We start from the raw sequence: 26,426 nt of genomic DNA, 5'->3' as shown, positions 1-26,426 counted from the left end.
ATTTTAAGTAAATACATGTGTATACATACATGTATATATTGGTTTAACCATAAAACTTAAGGTGATTATGTTACCGAAAACTCTGCTTCTTTTTCCTCCCTTACTTTATTCGACAACACTACTTACATATCCATTATATGGATTATAGTTATTTAAAAAAGTAACTATTCATATGAATACTACCTGTCTAAATACAATGTTAGTACTACTTGTATCATTTGAAATGTTAAATGATTGACTCAATAATTCCAAAAACATTCTAAAATACGTACTCACCAGTCACCAACACCTAAACCAATCATAAAGAAAAACAAACAACCTAAAAACAATAGAAGTGCATCTTTTAGTTGCACATATTTTCAATTTGTTTATTTGGTCACTGATCAATGATATCATATGCCATGCCATGCCATGATTATTAAACGTTTACTATCAATTTTAGTTAAGTTAGTTCATTAATATAATTCAAGAAAAATGATTGAAGTATATAATTCAACTAATAAGCATTTGTCCTCAGCTGTTATTAATTGATAATGCTGTAGAGTTTTTAATTTATACTATATTTTAAATTTTAATTGTATAATTGATTATTGATATGACCATGCCCATAAAAGAAGTACTAATGTGTTGTTCGAAATATTGTACCAAAGTGACCAAATAATTCAATTTGTTTCCATTATAATTTAATTATACTAAAACTAATTTAGGTTCACATTGTGTTTTTATTGTTTTTTAATTATCATTACTCCTATTGATATGTATTAAGTTATTTTCAAAAGAAATATCGAATCTTTTTTAAAGACATCTTAATATGGTTTTAGGCTTTTTAGCGTAGTGAATTGAAAAGAAACCAGTGAACTCGTTGGGTGCTAATAGAATGAAAATGCATTATAATATCTATAATAAAATACTTGATAAATTAATAAGCTCGATAAAATTAATAATTTGTCTGGTAGTGCAAAATTAGACCTCTATCGATAAAATAATTAAATAATATTTTTTTGAAATCCCAATGTAAAATGTAAATATATTGGTCACAGCGAAACTATAAATTAATAATTACTAAATTCTATAATTATCTAGTAAAAAAATGAATCTATAGTCACTTGTTTTTTTGTGAACTTCAAATTTATATTGAGTTCATCTTCAAATCTATTCTAAAATGAATCTCTTATAGTCGCATGATAGTTTTCGTTGTTGATTGGTCATCGTTGATGTTTTAACATCTTCTAGTTTAGAAGCCATAGTTGATGTGTTTTTAAAATTTATCATTAGACATTTTATAGTGATCAATCTAGATCTATGTATATTGAACTTGACAAGTTCATTAATTTGTGAATGTAAATGGAAATTTTGAAGGTCATTGTTTCTGTTTTATTCAAATAGGTAAAGTGAACTGACATTGACATTTTAAAGGTCAATGCATTAGTTTGAGAGTTCTCACAAATATAAGTCAACTTTTTAAATTAATAATTTATTAATTTATCGATATAATATCTTGCTAAATTAATAAAATATTTCGATCTCAATATTATCAATTTATAGATATTTTAATATAGTTAGAGACCATGGTCTCAAGACCGTTTTTTGATTGTTAAGTCAATAAGCGTAGACTAAATGTGCATGTGTGTATAATTGTATATATGTATGCATATAGAGCATCTCGAGAGATGGTGAAGTAGTAAGGAACAATAGAGAAAGAAAAGAGAGAGTTTTTACAAATGGAGAAGCAGGTCTCCCCACTTGATATAATAAGTTGGGGAATTAGTCATATTAGACTACTAGTCAGGTGGTCACACGATGTAGCGGGAGACAGTACTTAAAGGTTGTTAGCACGTCAAGCCAAGGCTAACTCTAGCTAGATTCGAACTTCATATTGAGCTTGACTCACGTTCGCTTAATTATTTAAATATTTATATAACTTGAATACTTTTAATCACATTTTTATAATACAAAACATATAAAAAGGAAAAAATAATTAAAGTTGAGTAATATTTGGATAAACTAGAGGGATCAAAGTTGTATGTATTACTTAAATTTTGAATTATAACAAATTAAAAAGATAAAGGGTTATATATGTAATTATAAGAAAACATTAGACAATAAACATTTGTCCTTTAAGAAACTTAAACATTCATGCATTAATGACTTGTACAATTTAAACCGTCGATATGTTTTGAAAAAAAATAATATTGAAACGTTGACAAAAATAAGCTTGTTTAAATAGGTATGATCGGATTTTTGTTAACCATATTTTTGTAAAACATATATGAAGAAAACCAAAAAGAATTAAGTTAGAGTAATAAATAGGTAATCAAGAAGGATTAAAGTTGTAACTAATTCTTAAATATACAAAAATTAAGTAAAGCTGAGATACTAAACTTATAATTATTTTTATACAACTCAAATGAACATGAGTGATATGTATGTAAAAGACAAATCTATTCCTACTTAAAAATATACTATATGCATTATAAGTTGTAAAACTTTTAATTTTTATCGTCTTAATTTGTTCATCACTTATATATTATGCTAGACGGGTGCCCGCGCGATGCAGCGGGTGTTTTAACATGTTAATCACGTACAAATATAAGTGTTTATGGTTCGGTTAAAACCTTGAAATCGCTTAAATCGGTCATTGGTTTGACTTCTTTTTCTTTTTTCTTTTTTACTTTCGAGTTGTTGGTCGGCTTCAAAATTTTCAAAACGTAGTGAACGGTTGGTTTGCGGTTTATGTCGGCAACCGGCCATATGAAACCAGAAAAGACTGTAAATTAACCTAATTGCAATATGATTCCTTTTGTAATATTTGTTGTTATTATTTCACGTCCTAGATCTTCCATTAATATTTACCATTTATGTGGCTAAAATTATCATTTTTTATTTATGATCATCTCAAGTATCATATTATGTTGGTTTCTAGTTAAAATTGATGGTACATTTAAATTATTAATTATTTTAAACTAAATTTATTATTAAATTTTAAACTGTGAAACCAAACTGGAACCAGGCCGTTAGTAATGATTCGGTTTCAACTTTCAATGGTTGAGTTTGGTTTTGGATGACAAAAAATCAGTATTAACGGTTGTACTCACAATTTTAACTTAAAAACCATCAAAATCGACACTGAACACCCCTGCGTAACACATTAATTTATTTAAAATGAAAAAAAAATTACAACAATATCATATCCAAATTAAAGAGAATAAAATGCTCGCTTTTATGGTGCAATTTGTTTATAAAAATATTAACGTATGAAAAGGCTATAGTCGTTTAAAAATCATGGGTGGGAAGTTAGTTTACAAGTTAAATTTAAAACATAATATGGTTAAAGATGAGTGACCAAACTTGTAAGTTGAATAAATTGTGTTTAAAATACATGTTTACTCTTACTAACATATGTATCTCATACTTTAAGTGTTGTAAATTACTTAAAAATGAGTGTCTTAATTTGTCCTTATTTGATGTATTATATATAGATATAGATATAGACATATATATCAGTTGGATTTCATTCGGGCTAAGCCCAAGTGTTACATTGGCTCACACTCAGTTCATCATCATAATCATCGTACTTAGTATATCCCACCAACAGCAAAGTTATGGTAGGGTCTGAGGAGGGTAAGATGTAGACAGTCTTACCTCTACCCCACAGGGATAGAGAGGTTGCTTCCGGTGAGACCCCCGGCTCGATAGTAGTTTTGCATCAAGCCTTGGACATAAGGCACATAACACTCAACCATCCGGACACCGGCTGATTGGTGCATGTACCATTGTCTTTCGGCTATCAGTGCCACCACATAATGCCTGATTAACATTCCGTCACTTTTAACGTTATTTTCACGAGATTAGTAAAATAACGTCAAAATTAGTGCAATTTTACTTTTGCCCACCCGAAAGTTCAGTGGTTCACACATATACATTATATGTGCGCACCGCAAACAGGACGATGACTCACACTCAGTTGATAAGAGTAATTAGAAATGGATACAAGTTTGAACTATAAAGAATAAGAGAATATATGATTGTTTATTGAAGAAAAGTATTAAGGAATTAGATTTATATATTGGTTTATAATAAGAAAAACAAATAGTAGGAGGAGAGGGCCACCGAATGTTAAATGCACCAAAATCCGAAAAAAGATAAATAAAAAATGGCGTGACTGAAAAAACCATCGTCAGATGTTAAAATATCTGATAGAACACTATTTATTATTATTATTATTATTATTATAAAATCGAGGATTTTATTAAGAGAAAATAAAAAGGCCAGCCACCGATGTTGTACTTGTAGCATTTCCTCTAGACAAAGCAAAATCTTACTGGTGTTTTATGCCGACCAACGCTGTGACATAAATGAGACTGTTGGTTTTGAAGCTACGCATATACAAAAGACAAAAGTCTAATTAAAAAAAAAATCACACCGGTTTGGTTTGTAAAATTTGATTGAATTGAAATCTTATTCAAATCATACATAGATATTCAACACTCTTGATTGGAGTAATCAGTTAGCTTTGTAAAATTTGTTTGAAGTAGTTTCAATTTTAGGTAAGTATTATCATTTACTTTTGTACTGTTGTATAGCTTCTCACTAGTGCTCTTTTTCATTTTATATTTATTAATATATCGCCCCAATTCAAACAAAAACAGAGATAACCGAAAGAGTAGAAGAAATACTTCACGTTCGTATAATATAATGAATACTTCAAACAAAAATATAATGATGAATTGTAACAGTTTTAATATAACATTTTTAATTACTTATACTATATTTATTATAAATTACTTATACTATTTTTAATATGTAACATTTTTAATTGCTTATACTGTTTTACGAATCAAATATTAATATTTTGTTAAACTAAGTTTTTCAGTTTACTTCAAATTCTTAAATCATTTTATATGTTTTAATTCCAGTTCATTTCACAATTTTCTTACTAAAATATTCAAAACAAGCCCTAAATTTAGATTGCAAGTTTAGCCTTCATTTTCAATACATCAAATGAAAAGTTGTATTCATGTGCAATGTGAAGACCTATTCTATACTGACCATCAAATTCGATACCTAGCCGGTTTCCGCCAAACCGTATCAGTTCAGTTCGAAACCAGTTTAAGTTCACAAACCAGTTTGGAGGTGCCTTACTACTGTAGATGCAAATACCGGTTAACCAGTTTTAGAATATCGGTTACAAACCCGAATCAGTTTACAGTCAAACAGTCAAAACATGTTATTGTCCAACTAACCCATTGTGCTAAACTAGTCATTGGATGCAAGGAGCATTTTACAAGTTTTATTAAAATTCTCATATCTGATTACCAAGCATAACTCATGCCTATCCAGTAGACGTGCACAAATCGGGTTCACCTGGAAAACCCGAACCGGTTCGGAACCGGTTTTTTCACACCGGGTTGTAAAATGGCACCGGTTCCAGTCAAGAACCGGTTCGGTTCCCGACCCGAACCGATGCCCAGATATGCTAACTTTTAGGAACCCGGTAGGGTATGAACCGGGACCGGTTTTTACATAAAAACCGGTTCAACCGGTTTTTTTTGAAATTCAAATATTATAGCCGTTAGGAACCGGTTCCAACGGCTATATAGCCGTTTTTGACCGTTGGAACCGGTTTTTTAACTATAAATAGGTTATTTTTTTACTCTAAATAGCAAGGTTTGTTTGTGTACTTGTTAAACCCCTTCCAAAACTATAAAACACACTCCAAACCACAATTAACCTTAAACCGACAACAAATGACAATTAACGATGACGTTGTTATGGTGATCGAAACAACAAGATGCCCCGATGTTTGGGTTCATTACGATTTGTGTCTGATGACCAACTCACATGAGATGGCACATTGCAAATATTGCTCGAAGTTTCTTAAAACATGGTCCAACTCGACATTACGAAAACATACGAATAAGTATTGTCGAGAGAAAAGAAGTTTGGATGCTAAAAAAACGGAAGTGGGAGAGTCGTCCGGCTCTACAACCCAAAAATAAGTATTCCCGGATTAAAACGACGGACTTTGTTTTTTAAGTTTTAGTTGTTATGTTTAGTATCGTTTATGTTTTAATAATGTTTGCAATATGGCTTCTCGATGTGCTTTCTCAAAGTAGAGTTGGAATCGTGCTTTAATATTGAACCACATAGTTTGCAACGAGCCTTTTGATAACCTTCGTCATCCACAATCAAATCCCAATTCTTCCATATGTCTTCGTTGCGGTTATGGTTGACTACCGTAACAACCCTTGGGTCCTCCGTAACAGGAACGAGGGCAACAAAAACACTCTTCTTAGCCTTCTTGTTAGTTTTTTTGATGGGTGCCATAATAATATTTAGTTGGATGGTCGGGTAACGGAACGGGTTTGCTAAAGGAGTAGTATTTTAGTTTGTTTTTGAGTTTGGTGGTGCTACAAGTGGTGGAAAACAAGATATATATAGGTTTCGGGCATCAAAAACCGGTTCCAACAGCTATATTACCGTTGGAACCGGTTACAACGGCTCTATTGTCTCTCAAAAACTGGTTCCAACGGCTATATTACCGTTGGAACCGGTTACAACGGCTATTTGGTGTCTCAAAAACCGGTTCCAACGGCTATATTACCGTTGGAACCGGTTCCAACGGCTAGTTTGACTTTTGTTTGACTCTTCAAAAAAAACCCGCCGGAACCGGTTTTTTCGGGTACAAACCGAACCGGTTACAATTAAGAACTGGGTAGGAACCGGGTTGGAACCGATGGGGACATACAAATAGGAGAACCGGGTACGATTTTTGGGTATAAAAATACCCAAACCGGGTATTGGACCAACCGGGTAGGAACTGGAACCGGTTCCGGTTCGATTCCACCGGTTAGGTTCCGGAACCGGTTTTTTTTGTGCACGTCTACTATCCAGTACCCAATGGTCATTCTCCATCAACAAAGACGCTTGTTAGTTTTTAAAAATTACATGTTCGTTTATTGGATAGTAAGGGTAAACGGGTATGTTTCAGATAATCGTAGACGTGCACAAAAAAACCGGTTCCGGAACCTAACTGGTGGAACCGAACCGGAACCGGTTCCAGTTCCAACCCGGTTGGTACAATACCCGGTTTGGGTATTTTTGTACCCGAAAATCGTACCCGATTCTCATATTTGTATGTTGGTATCAGTTCAAACCCGGTTCCTACCCGGTTCTTAATTGTAACCGGCTCGGTTCGTACTCGGAAAAACCGGTTCCGGCGGGTTTTTTTTGAAGAGTCAAACAAAAGTCAAAGTAGCCGTTGGAACCGGTTTTTTAGCCACCAATTAGCCGTTGGAACCGGTTCCAACGGTAATATAGCCGTTGGAACCGGTTTTCGAGAGACAATAGATCCATTGGAACCGGTTCCAACGGTAATATAGCCGTTGGAACCGGTTTTTGATGCCCAAACCTATATATAACTTGTTTTCCACCACTAATTTCACCACAAAAGTCAAAAACAAACTAAAATACTACTCCTTTAGCAAACCCGTTCCGTTACCCGACCATCCAACTAAATATTATTATGGCACCCATCAAAAAAACTAACAAGAAGGCTAAGAAGAGTCTTTTTGTTGCCCCCGTTCCTGTTACGGAGGACCCAAGGGTTGTTACGGTAGTCAACCATAACCGCAACCAAGACATATGGAAGAATTGGGATTTGATTGTGGATGACGAAGGTTATCAAAAGGCTTGTTGCAAACTATGTGGTTCAATATTAAAGCACGATTCCAACTCTACTTTGAGAAAGCACATCGAGAAGCCATATTGCAAGGCGTTGAAAGGGATTGGCGCGATCGATCAAATTGATTTGGGTAAAGATGGTACACTATTTCGTTACAACACGTCTCAAGTTCAAGATAGAATGGCAAAGTTCGTTATTCAACGAGGTTTGCCGTTTAACCACTTTGATGACCCGGAGTTGACGTCGTTAATTCGCGAAACTCTACAACCGAGATACACACATATAAGTCGTACTACCTTAAGACGTCATTGTATCAGGTTGTGGGAGTGTGCTAAAAAAGAGTTAATCGAGTCTTTTCATTCTTTAGAAGGCATGGTTAGTTTAACTACCGATGTTTGGTCGGCACCACACGGGTTGCCCGAATCATACATATGTGTCACCGCTCATTGGGTTGATCCGGTGACATGGCAATTGATGAAACGCACCATCGCTTTTGAAAACTTCCCGTTCCCACATATCGCCGAAAAATTGTTTGAATTACTTGATGAAGTTATAACGACTTACAACTTGAGAAATAAAATATTTTCGATTTCGTTTGACAACGCTTCAAACAATACTAAGGCGGCTGAAAAATTTATCATTAAATATTCACCACCTTGTTTCGGGGATTTTTTTCATGTCCGATGTGTTGCACATATCATCAACTTGGTTGTTCAAATAGGTCTTGACAATGAAAACATTTGTGATGATTTAAAATACTTTAGACTTATGTTACAAGATGTCTTCAAAAGTGGTAAAAGAAGACATCTTGAATATAAGAAATATTGCAAGTCGGTTGAAAGAAAGTATTTGGGGCCGAATTGGGATGTTCCAACCCGTTGGAACTCAACTTGTCATATGTTAAAGTGTGCTTTTGCCCAACGCCAAATTTTACAAGCTTTTCATAACAATCTTGTTGAAGAACGCGAGGCCGATATGTTTCCGGAAAGTGTTTGGGTCCAAGTCGGTTATTTGTTGGAGTATCTTGACGTGTTCAAAAAGTCAACAACAAAATTATCGGGAGTCTATTACCCTACTAGTTGTTGGGTTTTGCAAGAATTGTACTATATGTCTTGTGTTTTTAAGAGCTTTGCGAAGAAGAACAAACTCTTCGAAAATATTGTTGCGGTGATGAAAGAAAAGTTCATAAAATATTTTGAAAACATACCGCCGGTCTTTACTTGTGCCGCCGCATTAAACCCCTATTGGAATGTTAATGGGGTTGAAACAACGATTGAGAAAATATTCGACAACTTAGGTATGCACGAGATTGACCCGAAGTTGTCGACGGAAGCGAAGGACAAGTTCAACAAAAACCTTCAAGACCTTTATGACCATTATTTTCAAATGTATGGTTCAAGCACGAGATCGTCTTTTGTGAAAAAAACAACAACTAGTAGGCCGTGCAATGACCCACTTATAAACTTGATGAATGGGATTCGTGAATCGGCATCTAAGAGGCAAAGAGGAAACACACCAAGTAGCGAACTTGGTCGATATAGTGGAGCAAACTATGTTGAGGGCGCAACGGTCGACGAAATTCGCAATATTGATTTGTTGGCTTGGTGGAAAGGTAAACAAAACGAATTTCCCATTCTATCCGCCATGGCTCGTGATTTGCTTGCCGTACAAGCCTCAACGGTTGCTTCTGAATCGGTTTTTTCTCTTGGTGGGAGGGTGTTATCTATGCGAAGAACAAAACTAACTCCCGAGTCTCTAGAGGTTTGCATTTGCCTAAAGGACCATTTGGATGCGGTGGATTGTGTACAACACAAGGCGAACTTTGAAGACGAAATACCAATAGAGCGTCATATTCATGATGAGGAGGCGGAGGACGGGGTTTCTTCCGATAACGAAGACGAGGGTGAAGACGAGAATGAAGACGAAGAAGAGTTGTAATTATTTGTTTTGGTAAAATTATTTGTAACTTGTTCAACTAATATTTAGTTTTGATTTGTTTTATTATAATTACTTTTGTTACTCATGATTAATTTTTGTTACTTTTTTAATAACGACGAACATTTTATTTATTTAAAAAATAACTATTACAAACATTATTAAAACATAAACGATACTAAACATAACAACTAAAACATAAAAAACAAAGTCCGTCGTTTTAATCCGGGAATACTTATTTTTGGGTTGTAGAGCCGGACGACTCTCCCACTTCCGTTTTTTTAGCTTCCAAACTTCTTTTCTCTCGACAATACTTATTCGTATGTTTTCGTAATGTCGAGTTGGACCTTGCTTTAAGAAACTTCGAGCAATATTTGCAACGTGCCAACTCATGTGAGTCGGTCATGAGACACAAATCATAATGAACCCAAACATCGGGGCATCTTGTTGTTTCGATCACCATAACAACGTCATCATTAGTTGCCATTTGTTGTCGGTTTTAGGTTAATTGTGGTTTGGAGTGTGTTTTATAGTTTTGGAAGTGGTTTAACAAGTACACAAACAAACCTTGCTATTTAGAGTAAAAAAATAACCTATTTATAGTTAAAAAACCGGTTCCAACGGTCAAAAACGGCTATATAGCCGTTGGAACCGGTTCCTAACGGCTATGATATTTAAATTTCAAAAAAAACCGGTGGAACCGGTTTTTACGTAAAAACCGGTTCCGGTTCATACCCTACCCGGTTCTTAAAAGTTAGCATATCTGGGCATCGGTTCGGGTTGGGAACCGAACCGGTGCCATTTTACAACCCGGTGTGAAAAAACCGGTTTCGAACCGGTTCGGGTTTTCCAGTTGAACCCGATTTGTGCACCTCTAGATAATCGGCTATCACTAAGTCACTAACACACCTATCCCAATCAAAATTGAAAATATTACAAAGTTTAAAAGATTAAAATAATCCAACCAGTTAACCTTAATGGTCATAAAGGTTACCAAATTGGTAGAATTACAAAATTAACTGAGATAACATACCATCAAAATAATTCAAGTTTGCAAAAAGAAACAGTGACAGGATACAAATACTTCACAAAGCAAATGCAAAGAACCCACAAGAAACTGTTGTCCCAAAAATCTTAAACACCACAAGTTTTATAGATTAACTAATGATGATACCTGTGACGATCACGCTCCCTCTCCCGACCATACTCTCTGTCCCTATCGTAACTGTAATCCCGATCCCGCTCTCTCTCCCGGCCCCTATCCCGCTCCCTTTCCCGGCTTCTGCTCCTCCTCCTATTCTTGCTGCTTTCTCTCTCATCCCTTCTGTCTCGGCTTCTTTCTCTCTTCTCTCTCTCGCTCATCCCTGAAAAAAGAAAAGGTTAAATTACTAATTTTTTTACGTTTATCAAATAGTAATTGAATAATTTTAATACAATAATTCAATAAAATAAAGCAGTACCAAGTTCCTCAACCTCCCATCCTGCACGCCCGGTTCCAGGTAACACTTGACCAACTTCAGCTTGTTGTGCTTTCACACGAAACTTCTTCTTCAAGTTTCCAAATTCATCATACATTTCACCATCATCCTGAAATTGCATGGTAAAATTTAACAAGTGATAAAAAAATATAAATAAAAAAAATCTCACTTCTTCAGCTTCCCGCCTACGCCTCTTTGTTTCCTCTAACTCTTCTTCATCAAGTTCTTTGTATCCACCAGCACGTCCTCCTCTACATACACAACTCACGTATGTTATTATTTGATACAAAACGCATTTCACACTAAAGATTTGATGCATAAAAAAATGTTTTTGAGATAATTTGAAATACCTCACGCGGCCTTCACTAACACTAGGTTTATTAGTGTTGCAGATGTTGCATTTTAATCGTTTTGCCCAGTTGATGTTAGCACACCTGAAGAAACCGTTGAAGCATTAAAAGTCAAAAACTGTGTTTATGTAGTTGTAAATTTACCATAATTGAAAAAAAATGTTAACTAATTATGTACTTACATTGGACAAGACCAATCATTAGGACCAAAAAGACCCCCAGTAGGACCACCGCCCCCACCTCGACCGCCGCCAGAATCAGGACCACCACCACGCCCCCTACCCCTGCCACCACCGCCTGCGCCACCACCAGATGCACCAGCAGGTCTAGCACTTCCACAACGGTTGCATACACCACGAAATGCAAAGTTCACATTCGTACAACTGTTATTAAAACATCATCGTAACATAACAATAAACAAACTTAACTAATAACATAATAAATGCATCAACATATACATCAATTAGCAAGAATGAGCTGCTCACCAATGTCATATCACAGACCTTGTATTCGGACACGCCCAGTCACCATCTTGTTGCCATGCTTTCGGTGCAACGTTTCCAGAAGCATCACCATGACCTCTACCTCGGGCCCCACTTTCATCAGGTTCCACATCATTGACCAAACTAGAGTCATCTAATGGTGCTACCGGATTGTGTGAATTTTTTGACTGTGCCATGAGAACTTCAATAATATTCCCGTGAAACTCCTTATTGTTAAACCATTCTACAGCAGCCTGCGCAGCATATGGATCCTCATATGTCACTGTAGCATCTCCTTTAGGTTCGTTTGTTACTTTGTCATGATACAGCCATATCTTTGGTTTTCCGGTTCTTTTATCTTTCTATATTGTAGAAAAATAACCAAGAGTTATATAACAGAAAAATAAAATAATAAATAAGACTATCATGCAATAAAAATGAAACGATCATGCAGGTAAAGAAATACCTTTTTAGAACCCATACCTTTAGCAAGCCAATTGTTCCAAAGTATTCAGCTAACATATCTTCATCTGTTCCAGGTGGCAAATTACAAACATACACAGATCCATTCAAAGGTGCTCCTTTTGCTGAATAGTTTGCCATTGTGTTCACGAAAATCCCAAACTAAATAACCAACATCAAGCACTACAAAGGGTAGAAAAGTAGAAGTAATTAACTTTCTACTAAAATGCACCAGTGTAATCTTGTGAATCTATCTTAGGCCTCAAAGTTGAAACAAGAAAACTTGTTAACACACTTGAACTCAATCATGGTTAGAGTCGAATGACTGCTCTTCCAATATTGATAGCCATATTCATTAAATTGTGCTGTTCAATTTGGATCTGTTTTATGAATCCAGATTTTGGACATTACAATAACATAAAAATCAATGTAATATGCAAACATTAAGAGAGAAATCAAGATTAAATGACAACTTTCAGCATCTTTCATATTTGGTCACTTATAACCATCTCTACTCCATCATTCACATAACACTTTTAACCTTGCCGTCATCCATCACCAAGTAAACATCATAAAGATTTTAGAGATACACTTTAAATACAGGTCACTTTGATCACTTATATAGAGTTACATCATGATGGTGTACATATATATAAAGCATATGTCTTATAACCATCTCAACTCCATCTTTCAAAGTGAAACGGGGAGTCCTCAATTCCTTGGAAAGTTCAGTTTTCATATTAATAAAATTTTAAAATATACAATACAGCTTAGGGAAACTGGGATACAGATCATTAGCTCAAACTTGGATTCTTCCGATTTTAGAAACATACAATTTAATAATTGTAAAAATAAAGGTTCAACATGTCAAAGATTCTAATGTAACTTGAAAAACATACTTTTGCTTATAAAGAGTAGTTTCACATGAACAATTTTCATAAAAACAAGCATGACTCTTATGGCTTTACATGCACTAATTACTACAACACTAATGTTTAAACAAAGCATGTTACAGATTCTAGGCTACCAAAAGTACTACATGAGCAAGAAAAGACGTCGCAAATATGAAACTAAATAACACATTATAAACATTCATTTTTTGTCCCTATGATGCATAAAATAATCCTCATTGATGGCAAAAAAAATGTTAGCAGCCAAAAAAAAAGATGATTGTAAACCTTTTCTAGTTACAAAGTCATAAGTTGAGGATCAAAAGGATCGTCTTTAAGTTCAAATCTGGTACAAAATGGAACTTCTCAAAGCATAATTAAAAGTAAAATTACATTGATTTTAGTTTAACTCAAAAACTCTCAATATATCTTTGATAGAGAAAATATAAGTCAAAACCCCCTACTATTAAACATAACTCAGTTGTCTCTGTTTATCTGTTGTACAATGTCTAACTATACCTCGGTTTATATCGACTACCTTATCAATATTAATTACAATGCAACGAGAAAACATAAGCAAGAATGATCTACTTAGTCCCTCAAGTAATTAGCAGCATTTGATAGATAGGTAGAGTAATTTAAGCAGCTAGGAATGATAATACATCATATAACATATAGTTTAAAACCCTAATAATTTAGTTTTGTTTTGGTTATGATGAGGATAGATATATTATATTGACAGTGGAAATGAAAGCAGTAAGATAAGATGTGAAGGAGGGAGAAGAAAGAGATTGAATGATTACCGAACGGCGAGATCGGACGATGTAGGGCGTCGTAGCAGATACACGACTGACTGACTTCGTTAGGAGACAAGCCCAGAATGATATGATATTACAAGGGCCTCCTCTTTAATATGATCAAAATCAAAGCATGTGTTGCTTGTAATTTGTTAAGTGTTTGATCACTTCACATGAATGAGGTAACTTTTCTCGTGTGAAGTTATATTGGGGTTTAATTTTACTACTAGGGTTTAAGGAAATTAATCTGGTTATGTTTGAAACTGGATTTTATTCTGGTTAGGTTTTACTGATTTTAGTGTATAACAAATTTCAAATTGGTGATTGGCTAGGTTCCATCCAAACTGGCATCTGAATTGGTTTTTGATTTTGATACGGTCTTATTGCGCACCTCTATCATTTTCCATCAATAATTATCCATATCGTCAATATGCAAACAATTACACTTGTAACTTTCATTTTCATTGTCAAAGACAATCTCAACGGTAAAATTATTTTTGTTAATAAACGGTATAGGTGCTGTGAACTTTCTTTTTTTCAAATTCAATCAGTTTAAATATATTAAAACAACGAAAGTACATTTAGTTGTTTTTCTTTTAAAGTAGTGTATATACTTGTGTGACAAGTTGAAAGAGACTCAATAAATGAAAGAGGCTACACATTTTTTTTTCTTTTGATGTGAAAACAGAAGTATAATAGATTGAATGAGACCAACAAATAATAAAAGAAACTACACATGTGGACCAGTCCGTTGAAAGATAAACAGTTCCACTTGTTGAAATATAAGTTGAAAAATTGTATGCTAAAATTACATTTTAAAAAATACCTCAAACCGGTGACAAAAACTGAAAAACTAGCTTGGTCGTTTTAAACAACCTAACCTTAAAATGTCTTTTTAACAAAACTTAAAATCCAAACATTTTAGAAAATACCTCAAACATCCAAGTTTTTTATAATCATTTATAAGAAAATAACTAAACTAAGTTCTACTATAATACTATATAAAAAAGAAAAGTTCTTTTTTCAAATTTATATTTGAGAAACCAATCATTTAGGGTCAAACAAAGGCTGCACAAGAATACAGCTATCAAATTCCATCTTCATGTTGCAATACTTCAAAAATAATATTGATCAAAAAATGAATCTCATGGTTCCAACAGCAGTTCAAAACTCAAAAACTTAGAAAAACTATCTTTCCATAACTTGGGAAATCAAAAGATAAAAATAGAAACCTAAACTTGTAAATAACTGACAATTAAGCTACTGGAATTGGCATAGGCAAAGGCTCATCAGCGATAAGTGGTGGCCTGTATTCCTCAACCTCTTTACGTGGGAGTGCAACGACATCATCCTTTGGCATGTGAATGACAACATTGTCAGGTAACGGTTTCTTGGGCCCGAGTTTGCCAGTAGGATCCCAGTCGAGCATAATCTTAACCTTAATTCCAAGAACACCCTGCAAACAGATTACAGAAATTCAGTTATTCATCGAGTAAAAAAACTATAACGAAAAATTAACAGAATCACAGATGTATTTACCTGTCGAAGAAGCACATGCCTCACAGCAGAATCAATGTAGTCATTGACCGGATGACCAGATGACACCATGTACCCATCCTTAAACTTCATTGCTTTGGCTCGTTGGGCTCTAAGCTTTCCACTAACAATCACCTGAGATTGATAAGCAGTAGTTAAAAACTTTTTTTACAAATCTAACATAAAGATTATTATTATTATTATTATTATTATTATTATTATTATTATTATTATCCAATATTCACATACCTCACATCCTTTTGCTCCATTCTCCATAACAAATCTCAGAACACCATAGCAAGCCCTAAGCATGGATAAACACAGAACATCAATTTATTTTAGTCAATGGCAGTTTGAATCACATCATCGTGTCCACAAAATAAAATTCCATAAAAAAGTTTACAGACCTGCGGACAGCAAGACCACCAAGAAGCTTGTAACGCAAAGATTCAGCTTGTGCAATGGCACAAAGCCCCCTGTTGTTGACTCTTTCAGCATAAAGTTCCACACTGTTTTCGGGAAACTTGAATCGTTTCTGAACAAGAGATGTGAGCTCCCTAATCCTCCTTCCCTTCTCACCTAAAATCCAGGTTCAATAGGTAAATAACCATGGTATTAGCACTGATCATCTTAAGCTGTTTATGCTGCTAGCTTGACATAAACAATGAATCAGTTCCCATCATACACATTCATAGGAGTAGGAATGAGCAAATGGTACCTGGTACCTGTACTAAACTGGTACCCCGAGCACGTCAATACCGGTACCAAGTTTTTAGGAAATCATGATCAAACTTTTCAAGATCGATACCAGTACCGGTGTTTACCGAATTTTTACTTACGGTACTGGTACTGAACCAATCATTTTCGGTACATAAAAGTGTAAACAAGCCAAGCCTGAGCTCGACCTCGCCTCATTTCGAGCACTAATTTAAAATCTCAAGCTCGGCTCATGAGTAGTTTTTCAAGCTTGGACTCGTCTCGTTTATTATTTACTAACTATAACTATTTTACTAGCATTTATACCTAATTTTTTAATATATATATTTTAATTATAATTTTCACATATGAAATTATATGTAGGCTTTTCACATATTAACATACAACAAGAATAGTTACAAAAATGTATATCTGATATACCAAAATAATAAATTGATAAGTATGAGTAATTATTGTATGAGTGTATAATTAATTAGATGGAAATAAAAAGTGTTTACCTAGAACATTTTGAGTACGTGTGGCTCTAATGATGATCTCCGTACGCATAGGTGTAACCCTAACTTCAACGCCGGAGTAACCGTCCTCCGCGAGTTCTCGAGTAAGCACCTCATTTAACTCCGCGAAGAACACACCGTCGGCTACAAACTTTCGCTTCTTGCTCAATTGACTCGCCATCGTTGCCGCCGGTACCTTAATTAGTGGCGGCAATATATTGAATGAATAAAGATGGTTAGTTTAGGGTTTACAAGCTTTGAAACATCAGAAGTGGGCTTACAAGGCCCAGTTTTTCTTTCCATAAAAGTTCAATGTAGTATGTTGATTAAAGCTGTTTTTCGAAGTATTCTTTTTAATAGCGTTTGGAACTTTGGATACATCCGGCTTCGGCTTGACTTACTCAAAAACACATGAGTGAGTCTTCCTCAATAAACTCAAGTCTTAACCATCACTCTTAAGTCGTTAATCCAGAAAGTCAATTGTTGTTTTTTTAATTAATAATTTTTTTTACTTCTATGTTTGCAAATGGATTATGGTTGGCGAGTCGCCCGTAAGCTAGTTGACATTGAATCCTTGGAAACTTAAATTGAAACAAACATAAAGGAGTTTGATGTTGAGTCTAAAATAAGCTTGTTTAATAAACGAGATCGAGCCTAATCTTTAATTATCAAGCTAGACTAGACTTGCGAATCTAACGAGACTATTATTTATACAACTTGTAATAAATGTATTGTGTAGATATGTGTGCGTGTGTTTTCACATATTAAATATGATTACATATAAAATTATAAAAAAAAACTAAATAATGTAGATATTTCATCTTAAAAGTGCCCTACATGATTTAGAGAAAATCCAACCGATCTAAAATTACAGAACCTACAATCGCTTGAGTTTCGCCTAGGCAAAAGGCGACCTTGGCAGAAGTCTGCTCGTTGTGGATTCGATGAGGCACATGGAAAGGCAACGTAGACGCAATCTTGAGGCATGCTTCTTTTTTTGAGAAAGTTCTTTACATCATGATGATGTACATATAGGTTCACTATACGTGTTACTATTTTCCGCACACCACTCCGCCTCACAAGAAAAAAGCAACCGGGAGTGGTCTTCACTGTTGGGTATTTACTGAATTCTTTGTTAGAAAAGCGGAGACGGTCCAGTATATCCACAATACTAAAACATATATCAGATAAATGAACCATTTGAATTCATGCTAGGATTTTTTAGCTAAGCTAGAATCGAGTATGTTGATGTTGATTATCTTTAAAACAAAAGATAAGCATTTCTTTTAAAAGAACTCACAGGTTGTGCACTTCTACCATTGTTGCACTAAGCCATACTTTGATAATTTAATAGAAAGTATAAGGCAAAAAAAAAAAAAAAGGATTAAAACAAAGTAAAGTGAATAATTAAAGAGAGTTGGTCCTTAATAAATAACCAACTTTATATGAAAGAAGAATACACTAATTCACTAAACCATGATCCACTACGGAATACAAATGATTAGTGGACATCGGTATGTATGCTATTATAGAGAATGCAAATATAGTTATATAAAAGAAAGTTATTATTTTAAAGTTCTATGTACATACAATGATATGTAAACAACATAAGTCATTGTGTATTGTGTTTAGCCTATTTGTTAGGAATCAGCATAACATGTAGCTCAAACCCAACCCATGACTCTCTCACCATCACTCTCACATGCTCAACGTTGAAAAACAGATCTAATCACTATCGTTATACCGTCACTAATAAAGGTTGCCTTGTATTTTTTTTCTTCCTTCGCTTTTTATGAAAATGAACCTTGAAGAATCGAGTAGCAAATAATTATATAATATGCATAATTAGTCAAAGGATGTGGTTTGTATACACATTTGACCGTGTTGACTTGTCAAATTTAATGTCAGGGATGGTGATTTGTACACTAATAAGTTTGGTACGTTAGCGACAATGTATGTCGTGACTATTTTACCATTACATAACACACCGTGGTAAAAACTAATAAGTCAAAAGCAATGTAAGAGTTAAATAATCTAGATACATAATTGATAATTGTTATGCATTGATCAAATATGTGGCTATTTTAACCTCATTGTACTTGCAATAATAAGGCTAAATGTTACAAGAGGTGTGAGTTAGGACATGGGAAAGGGACATTTTGCAAATGGGGCTTTCACTTTCAAAAAAATGTATTATGGTGGCTGAAACGTGAAATATGGTTGTGGTGTGAGGCAGAGTGAAATTACTGGGTATGTTATTAGCTAACAATTACTAAAAAATACCATAATCATGCCCTCGCACATGCCAAGTAAATTCTCGACGTTTGACGCTGGATGTGTGATGGTGTTTAGCGCCATTTCAAGCCACCATGGACTACTAAGGCACACCCTGCTTCACTCTCATAACACATGCTTCTAGCATGACCTACAAATCTACAATGCTAAGTAGTCAGATCTCCGTAAGAGTCTATAAGTGAACCGCTAATATTAAACGTGTCAGGTTTCGGTTGTCCTGCTTAATAAAACAGTTATTATTATTTTTTACTTTTGGTGACTATGGTAGCGTGGGTTATAACCCGCCCGTACCCGTATCTGCTTCCAACTAAACCCTACCGGAATTCTCGCTTCCGGCAGCTCCACCGCTGCAACCAACTGTCGAACCGCCGTATCGTATCGTTATTTTAACCGAGTAAGTTTGTTGATGCTAATTAATTGATTATTTTGCCTCTGAATACTCAATCATCAAACAATTGCATCGATACAAACTGTTCATATCCTCTGTTTTCCATAAATAATTAGATAAATAGTTTGCAATTGAGGATGAATTCAGACGGTTATTCATATGATAAATGCTTGAGAATTGTGTTAGCTTTGGACCGGTTTCGCTCCAAGGACGATACGTTCGGTAAATACTTCAGCAATCATGACATCTCACAGCTGGATTACTCCTGTGGAATCGAGGAAGATGCCGAAAACAGTGGCGGCTTTAGTCAACCTATGGTGTGGATTGGGATCTACATCGCCACCGCTTCATTTTTATGCATCCTTCCCATGGCAGCCGATTTATTGCTCGGTTTCGAGAATAACAAGTTGTGGTTTCCGTGTAAATATTTCTCACTCAATGCCGCGGTTATCACCGTGATCGCCATCGCCATGAAACTGCCTGTTGATTTGACCAGTGCTATGCCGAGCTATACGGACCAGGCGACCAAGCTCGGAAGTTTGGGCTTCCTGTGCACGATGATGGCCAACTTAATGCCTTCTTTGGCGTCCATGGACAATAACACACTGTTAGCAAATGTAATCGGTTTGTGTATTCTTGTGATCACCGTGATGGTGAATATTTGCATTCAGATAAATACGACAGCTATTGGTCATATCCGCCGTGAGATTGAGGTTCCTTATTCGTACGCTTTTTTCTTTGTTGCGGTTGCGTACATCTACATGGCTATGATCTTGCTGTTACTAATAATATTGATTTCTTCGTCTGTAACTATTACAACATTTAAGGAAATTTTGGAATTCAAGTATCAAGCTGTAAATAGACGATCTTTAAGCGATCAAAATCTAAAACATGTCCAAATGTCTAAGGTTGAGAAACTAAGACGACACGTGAGAAGGTATTGGGTCATGGCAGAAACTGGTAGCCCTCAGTTTGTGATGGCTAGTAATCCGTTATCTACTGTTTCTGGACTAATTTGTGTAATTAGTCTACTCATGAACTTATTTTTGGTGGTTATGTTTACATATGGAGGCAATTGGAAACATATAGAGGATAGATCGCCATACAAGTGGTCAACAACTGTCATTTTTATGACGCAGTCCATTGGAGTTGTGGTGGGAACCATTGCCCTGTACTTAGGTGTTTTTCGGTTTTAAGCTTCAAGTTGGCCACAAAATGGAATCGAAATCAATTCGTGTCTTTTAAAGTAGAAGCATACTGGACACAAAAGTTGCATGAGTGGAAACGAAGTCCTATACCTTTTATATCAATCAGTAGAAGATCAAGAAGTATAATTTATAGCTCAAAAGATGTCATTCTAAGCTTCTGCATTGGGTTGCAAAAGGTTGTTGTCATTTCGTGCAAAGTAAATGGCTCGCAGCTACGATACTTGTCGTTCACTGTTTATGTTTTTGTAAGTCATTTCAAACTGAGGATATCGATGAAGACCTCCGCAATTACACCTTACAAATTGACAATAATATGGAGCTTGCTGAAAGTACACTGAAGGGCATTTCAAACTCTATGAACTCTTTCTTATTGAAGGCGACACGTGAACAAAACGACAATCTTTTGGAGCTTCTAGAGAGATCTGACGGATTCAAAGGAGTAGAGATCTTTGACACCGATCAAGCTCAATCTCTGCTTCCTGTTGAGTTTGCTAACAGTTGGAGCTTACTGATAGCAACCTTAACATGCATTGCTGTTGCTCTACCAAATATCCCAAAGGACACAGTCGGGGGCTTGATTGAAAGTGTTAGCAAAGGTCTTTCATACACTCATATTGTGGAAGAAAGCCTCAATTGTTCAAGTGAATATGTAAATCTTTGAAAGGCAAGTGTGGCCTTATGGCATGAGATTGAAAACAAATGCAAGTGGTTGGATAATCCTCTGACAAAAAATGTTTTTAAAGGGAAAACAACAACAGAGATTGTAAAGTGCTTTTCTGATAAAGCTAAGGAAATTGTAATAGGAATCAATGTAAGTACCAATGGAGAACTGATGGAGAACCCTTCTCTGACCTTGCTTGCTGCGAATTCAATGTACCGAATCACACAAACAATCTTGCTTAGATTCCAAAGCAACATAGAATCCATGACCAAAAAGCAGTTGTTTGGCCATTTAAATGACATGATTGCAGACATATTCTGTGCTTGCTTCACCAACTTACCATGGGTCATAACAGCGAGATGCCATGAAAGTGTAATAGAGAAAAGAGAGGCAAGTGTGAAGGTTGCAACAAAGCTTCTTGGTGAGACTACAAAGATAATAGAAAGACTCCAGACACATGAAGTACCAAACATGGATGATGAGAAGATGGCATATATTGATGAGTGGCGTCTTTATTTGATGCAGTCTAATCCTTAAGGTAATTTCCTTAGCTTCACTGGCGTGTGTGTGTATAGACCTAATACATGGTTTAACTTAGTTATGTACTGTATATATTTTACATTCTGCAATTGATCTATCCATCTTTACTTGTTAAGTTTTTGATGTTGGCCTAATAATCTAATATATATATATATGTGTGTGTGTGTTGCACCTCTGCAGGGTGAAGCATTCAGCAACTTCACAGATTTTTCTCTGAATTGGTTACCATTCCTCATGCGACCAGTCTTGTCGTAAAAACTGACTTGTGAAATGTTCTGGTTAGAGTTTTGCGGTCTTGATGAATCAGGATATATGCACTCAAAACTCTTCCTTTCTTTCCACTTTTGCTAATAGTTAGTTTTAGATCCATAAAAGACTTACATTGCTTACTAGGATCAAAGAGTACCTAATTGAGACATCTTGCACATGATCTGTAATTGACTTGTCCATTTTGGGTGTGATCTCAAACGACCAGAATGCCTTTATACTCAGTTAACCTTTTTATTTTAAATATGCCATAAACTTACAAAACATGTTCAGAACAGTGTTGTTATTATTACTATTATTATTATTAAGATTATTATTATTTTGTCTTGAAGCAAGTTTTAAAGAAATGTAAAGCTTTTGGAGCAAACTCTACGTAGAATATTATAGTGAAATTACACCGAAGAAACGAACAATCGATTATGAATTGAAGTATTAATATCACGGATTAACAATCAATTGAGCACAATCAGTCCCTCAAACTAATGTAACTTGCCACATTGCTCTAAAACTTCACTAACTTTCGAAGAATGACTGAATGACCCCTGAATTGTAGAATACTATTCACTTTGGTGATTATTTTGTAGAACACTTATTAAGAATTGACTACAACCTCCAACAAAGATCTGTTGGTGATTATCTAAATATTTTCTATTGGTTTGTAATTGATGCTATGCATATATGGTGTAAAATATGGACATTTCAAACATCCACATTCTTATCTCTCAGTTATGAATTTAGTTATGTTATGGCTTTAATTATGAGTTTTGGAAAGTTGTGTTACTCATTTTAATAACTGATTCAGAGATTTTGAGTATTGGTTCACTTAGCTAGTGAGCAATTATCATGGACTATGGCATGGGCAAAATTTTTTTTTTTATAGTTAACTAAATATTATTAAAAGTTCACGATATCCCGATGCTGGTTCGTCAGTATGTGGTGATAAGGAGATGCAGGAGTGAAACAGTAATGCTTGGATTACCAGAGTTATTTTTTAATCTTTTATTTATATTGTTAATGGGATTTATGTTGGGCTTTATTGTTTTAATCATTTAATTAGGTTGAAGACATATTGGGCAGGGCCTTAACAGTGAAGAAGAAACATGGTTAGTTCAAACTGGCGTCATCTATCAAGTCAGAGAAACGTGCCAACGTGTTTCCTTCGTTTGTATTTTGATTTCGAATCGATTCTATAATTTTTTCATTTCTAGTTAAGTTTGTATGAAAACATGCATTCATATTACCTTTTCTTTCCTTCCAATCATATTACTTTATTATATATATAAAACCATACATAGATGTTCATTCATGTTATACAATATCTGGATCTTCATTCAAACTTGAATGAAAATGGGGTTCTAACTGTATACTTGCCTGTAATAGATACCCACGTCATATGCCCTTGCCCATATGACGCTTTCACCTTATCCTTAACATCTCGACTAAACGTCACCTCGTATGTTCGCGTTTGGTGCAACCCATTGAAGCTCATGACACCCTCATCATTATGAACCACAACCTTAAAACTTACACCCTCTGGTGCAGAAACGTCCCTGACTGTGTAAGCGTCTGGCAAACCAACATTAGTCACCGTCCTTGTGTATGTTTTGCTGTCGCCTCTTTTTAGAGATACCACGAAAGAAGGATAATTTAGCTCGGCCTCTGTAATCGATTTTGAGCAACTGCATTTCTTTTTAACGATGATTTCAATTTGTTTGGGCGTATAGCCTAACCCACAAAGATAAGGAATGTAGTCGTCCGGCTGGATGTCAAAAACAAAGCCTGGCTCATGGGCTTTTGATGGGTTTACGTGACCAGATCCGATGGCATGTACGTTAGCAGGAAGCCCTCTTTCGTCAACAATGGGCTCCCCTTTTCGGTTTACTTGACTAGCGGTGGTCATTATTGCAGACTTGATAGCGGTTGGAGACCATTCTGGATGCGCGCTTTTGAGCAACGCGCCTATGCCTGCAAGATGAGGGCAAGACATCGATGTACCACGTATGACGTTAAATGCTGCTTTGGTTCCTGTTCGGTTGTCGACTGAATGATGCCATGCTGCAAGAATGTCCACACCAGGCCCGGTAACATCTGGCTTTAGGATTCCAGGACTTGCAAGGCTAGGCCCTCTTGAAGAGAATGAGGCAATCTCTGGGTCTGATTTCAGCCCGACCACAGTTCCATCAGAACGAATAGTTGCAACAGGAGAAGAAGTTGAGTTCAAATACTTCTTAATCTCAACACCTTCCTTGTAACCGACATATGATGACGGCAGAACATGAACATGTGCTGCTATACTCTCGCCAGTAGAAATGTCATTAGCAATAATTATGGCAGCCCCTCCTGCATTCTTAACTATCTTTCCCATATAAACATTACCGACGTTCTCATCAAGATCACACAACACAACCTTCCCCTTGACATCAATGTGGTCCAGTGACCCTTCATAGCACCCGTTTGGGGGGTAAACAAGAGGCCAAAGCTTCTGCTCGAAACCCTTTTGTTGGTACAACGATTCACCATGAAGTTTCTTCTTGTTGCCAAGAATAACTGTTGTCTGGAATCTTCTATCGATTGTACTAGCCCCGACCGTAAGGATCCATGGGGCCTCATTTGATAATGATTCACTATATGGCCCACCATTAGCCGCTGAACAACTCACGAAGATCCCTTTCCGCATGGCACTGAAGGCACCAAGTGCTATAGTATCATCATAGAAGGGCTGGAACGTCCACCAAGTGAAAGAGACAACACATTAACACCGTCTTCAATAGCTGCATCCATGCCTGCTAAGACAGCACTGCCTAGACAACCTAATGGTTCACATACTTTGTAAGTGGCTACGTGTGCCAGTGGTGCCATCACTCGTTCCCCAATCCCATAACTTTTGTGTTGTCTACAAAATTCCCTGCAGCTGTACTCGAAGTGTGTGTCCCGTGGCCTTCCTCATCTACCGGAGAACTTCCGTTAACAAAGCTTCTTAATCCGATCAGCTTGTTATTACATGACCCTGCCACTTCACATTTACCCTTCCATGTCGGCGGGGGAGGGGGGATGCCATCGTCCTTAAACGAGGGATGAGAGGGAGTACATCCAGTGTCTATAAGCCCGATTATGACTCCCTTCCCATGGTTTGAGTCTTTCCACAGACCAGAATTATGGCTCAGGCCCAGAAAATGAGGTGAGCGAGATGTTTGTAACTGATACACACCTTCAGGCCGCACGGACAAAACTCCACTCAAACTCTCCATCACCTTTACTTGATCGGCTGACATTTTAGCAGCAAATCCGGTAATCACGTGATAGTACTTGAAAACCATCTCTGGTTTCCCGTTTGTTCGCGCAGCTACTTTCAACAAAAATGAATTATACCATTCGTCAGTGTTGAGGGTCTGGACTTCAGGTGAACTTAAGTGGACAATGTAAGTTTTGAGTTCAGTGGCTTTGGTGGGAAGTACATTGAAAAGGGTGGTGCAAGTGAGAAGGAACACAAAACCAAATGTTGGCGACATTTTGTATCTCGAATCTCTCAATGTTTATGGTGACTGAAGATTTAGTTTGTGGATATATGTCATGGGCTACTCCTAATGGGTATTTATATATCATTGTGGTGAAACTGTGAAATAGAGTGTAGTTTGTAACCATCTTTGAGTGGAGCACATCGAATACGACATTTACAGAATAATCTTGTAACAGACTGCAGCACTTTCGTAGCTACTGATACACACATAATATGATATGTTATGCTCACTCAATCGTCTAGAACTAGGAAACTTGTTATCATATTGCTAAGTTTGCCTTCATTTGGACATTTCTACAAGTTTCTCTTTGTCCAAAAGAAGGTCTAAACCCCTTGAAAGTTTGTTAGTTTTCATAGTGCTATATCTTGCTTTTAAGACAAGAAGATTGATTTATCACTAACGCATTTCTTATTCTTATTGCTTTTAGGATTAATATTTATCCTTAAATCAGCAAATATATATGTTTTATTCTCATTTTGGTTTATTAGCTAGGCACATACTTGAGTTTCTTATATCTTCCAAAAACTGCAAAGGTATCTGGCCTCAGGCCTGTTAACAATCACTTTCTCAGCCAGCTTTGAGTTTGTTATGTGCAGAATGTTGGCCAGTTAGACACGCCTGTCGTTTTTTCTATTAAGGAGATTTTTCTTAGTCCTTAGGTTTGTTTATCATCGGACGAAATGGCCACTAAACTTGGTTTATTTGATTAGTTTGGAGATAACTA

At 35.8% G+C, this 26,426-nt stretch overlaps 3 protein-coding genes and 1 pseudogene across 5 annotated transcripts; 1 reads left to right on the top strand and 3 right to left on the bottom strand.

Moving 5' to 3' along the window:
- Window positions 1-10,571: 10,571 nt before the first annotated feature.
- On the bottom strand, window positions 10,572-13,319 carry LOC143541650 (transcription initiation factor TFIID subunit 15-like). Of its 3 annotated transcripts, none has more exons than XM_077034416.1 (7): window positions 12,413-13,319; window positions 11,951-12,291; window positions 11,630-11,830; window positions 11,448-11,531; window positions 11,270-11,348; window positions 11,080-11,206; window positions 10,572-10,983 (listed from the first exon to the last, which is right to left on the bottom strand). In XM_077034416.1, the coding sequence occupies exons 1-7, from the start codon at window positions 12,530-12,532 to the stop codon at window positions 10,781-10,783; spliced, it is 1,155 nt and encodes a 384-aa protein (XP_076890531.1). In that variant the 5' UTR covers window positions 12,533-13,319; the 3' UTR covers window positions 10,572-10,780. The 3 variants fall into 3 exon arrangements, with proteins under 3 accessions (XP_076890531.1, XP_076890530.1, XP_076890532.1); XM_077034415.1 differs by having other exon boundaries at window positions 11,267-11,348; window positions 12,413-13,315; XM_077034417.1 differs by having other exon boundaries at window positions 11,267-11,348; window positions 12,396-13,314.
- Window positions 13,320-15,157: 1,838 nt separating this feature from the next.
- Window positions 15,158-17,037, bottom strand: LOC143541649 (small ribosomal subunit protein uS3z-like). The gene is made up of 5 exons (XM_077034414.1): window positions 16,829-17,037; window positions 16,022-16,193; window positions 15,864-15,918; window positions 15,618-15,749; window positions 15,158-15,534 (listed from the first exon to the last, which is right to left on the bottom strand). Exons 1-5 carry the CDS (start codon window positions 17,004-17,006, stop codon window positions 15,334-15,336), a joined length of 738 nt encoding a protein of 245 aa, XP_076890529.1. The 5' UTR covers window positions 17,007-17,037; the 3' UTR covers window positions 15,158-15,333.
- A 2,343-nt stretch (window positions 17,038-19,380) lies between these two features.
- On the top strand, window positions 19,381-22,230 carry LOC143541662 (uncharacterized). Its single transcript, XM_077034432.1, has 2 exons — window positions 19,381-21,915; window positions 22,098-22,230. Exon 1 carries the CDS (start codon window positions 19,646-19,648, stop codon window positions 20,702-20,704), a length of 1,059 nt encoding a protein of 352 aa, XP_076890547.1. The 5' UTR covers window positions 19,381-19,645; the 3' UTR covers window positions 20,705-21,915; window positions 22,098-22,230.
- Window positions 22,231-23,458: 1,228 nt separating this feature from the next.
- LOC143541648 (subtilisin-like protease pseudogene) lies at window positions 23,459-25,810 on the bottom strand (annotated as a pseudogene).
- Between the last annotated feature and the right edge of the window lie 616 nt (window positions 25,811-26,426).

This window comes from Bidens hawaiensis, unplaced genomic scaffold (assembly GCF_021521415.1).
Source record: "Bidens hawaiensis isolate Kalapana, Puna unplaced genomic scaffold, B.hawaiensis_p1.1 tig00012634_1, whole genome shotgun sequence".
Classification (NCBI taxonomy): Eukaryota; Viridiplantae; Streptophyta; class Magnoliopsida; order Asterales; family Asteraceae; genus Bidens; species Bidens hawaiensis.
This window is presented reverse-complemented; position numbering and strand designations above follow the sequence as displayed.

What these genes read in the sequence shown, in the direction of transcription:
- LOC143541662 (XM_077034432.1), top strand. Translation starts at nt 19,646, where the DNA reads ATGAATTCAGACGGTTATTCATATGATAAATGCTTGAGAATTGTGTTA.
- LOC143541649 (XM_077034414.1), bottom strand. Translation starts at nt 17,006, where the DNA reads ATGGCGAGTCAATTGAGCAAGAAGCGAAAGTTTGTAGCCGACGGTGTG. An exon ending in GGTGGTCTTGCTGTCCGCAG is followed by an intron (nt 15,919 to 16,021) that starts GTCTGTAAACTT and finishes ATCCATGCTTAG; the next exon opens with GGCTTGCTATGGTGTTCTGA. An exon ending in GGCATGTGCTTCTTCGACAG is followed by an intron (nt 15,535 to 15,617) that starts GTAAATACATCT and finishes ATCTGTTTGCAG; the next exon opens with GGTGTTCTTGGAATTAAGGT.
- LOC143541650 (XM_077034415.1), bottom strand. Translation starts at nt 12,532, where the DNA reads ATGGCAAACTATTCAGCAAAAGGAGCACCTTTGAATGGATCTGTGTAT. An exon ending in GAACAATTGGCTTGCTAAAG is followed by an intron (nt 12,292 to 12,412) that starts GTATGGGTTCTA and finishes TCTACAATATAG; the next exon opens with AAAGATAAAAGAACCGGAAA. An exon ending in ATGGGAGGTTGAGGAACTTG is followed by an intron (nt 10,984 to 11,079) that starts GTACTGCTTTAT and finishes TTCTTTTTTCAG; the next exon opens with GGATGAGCGAGAGAGAGAAG.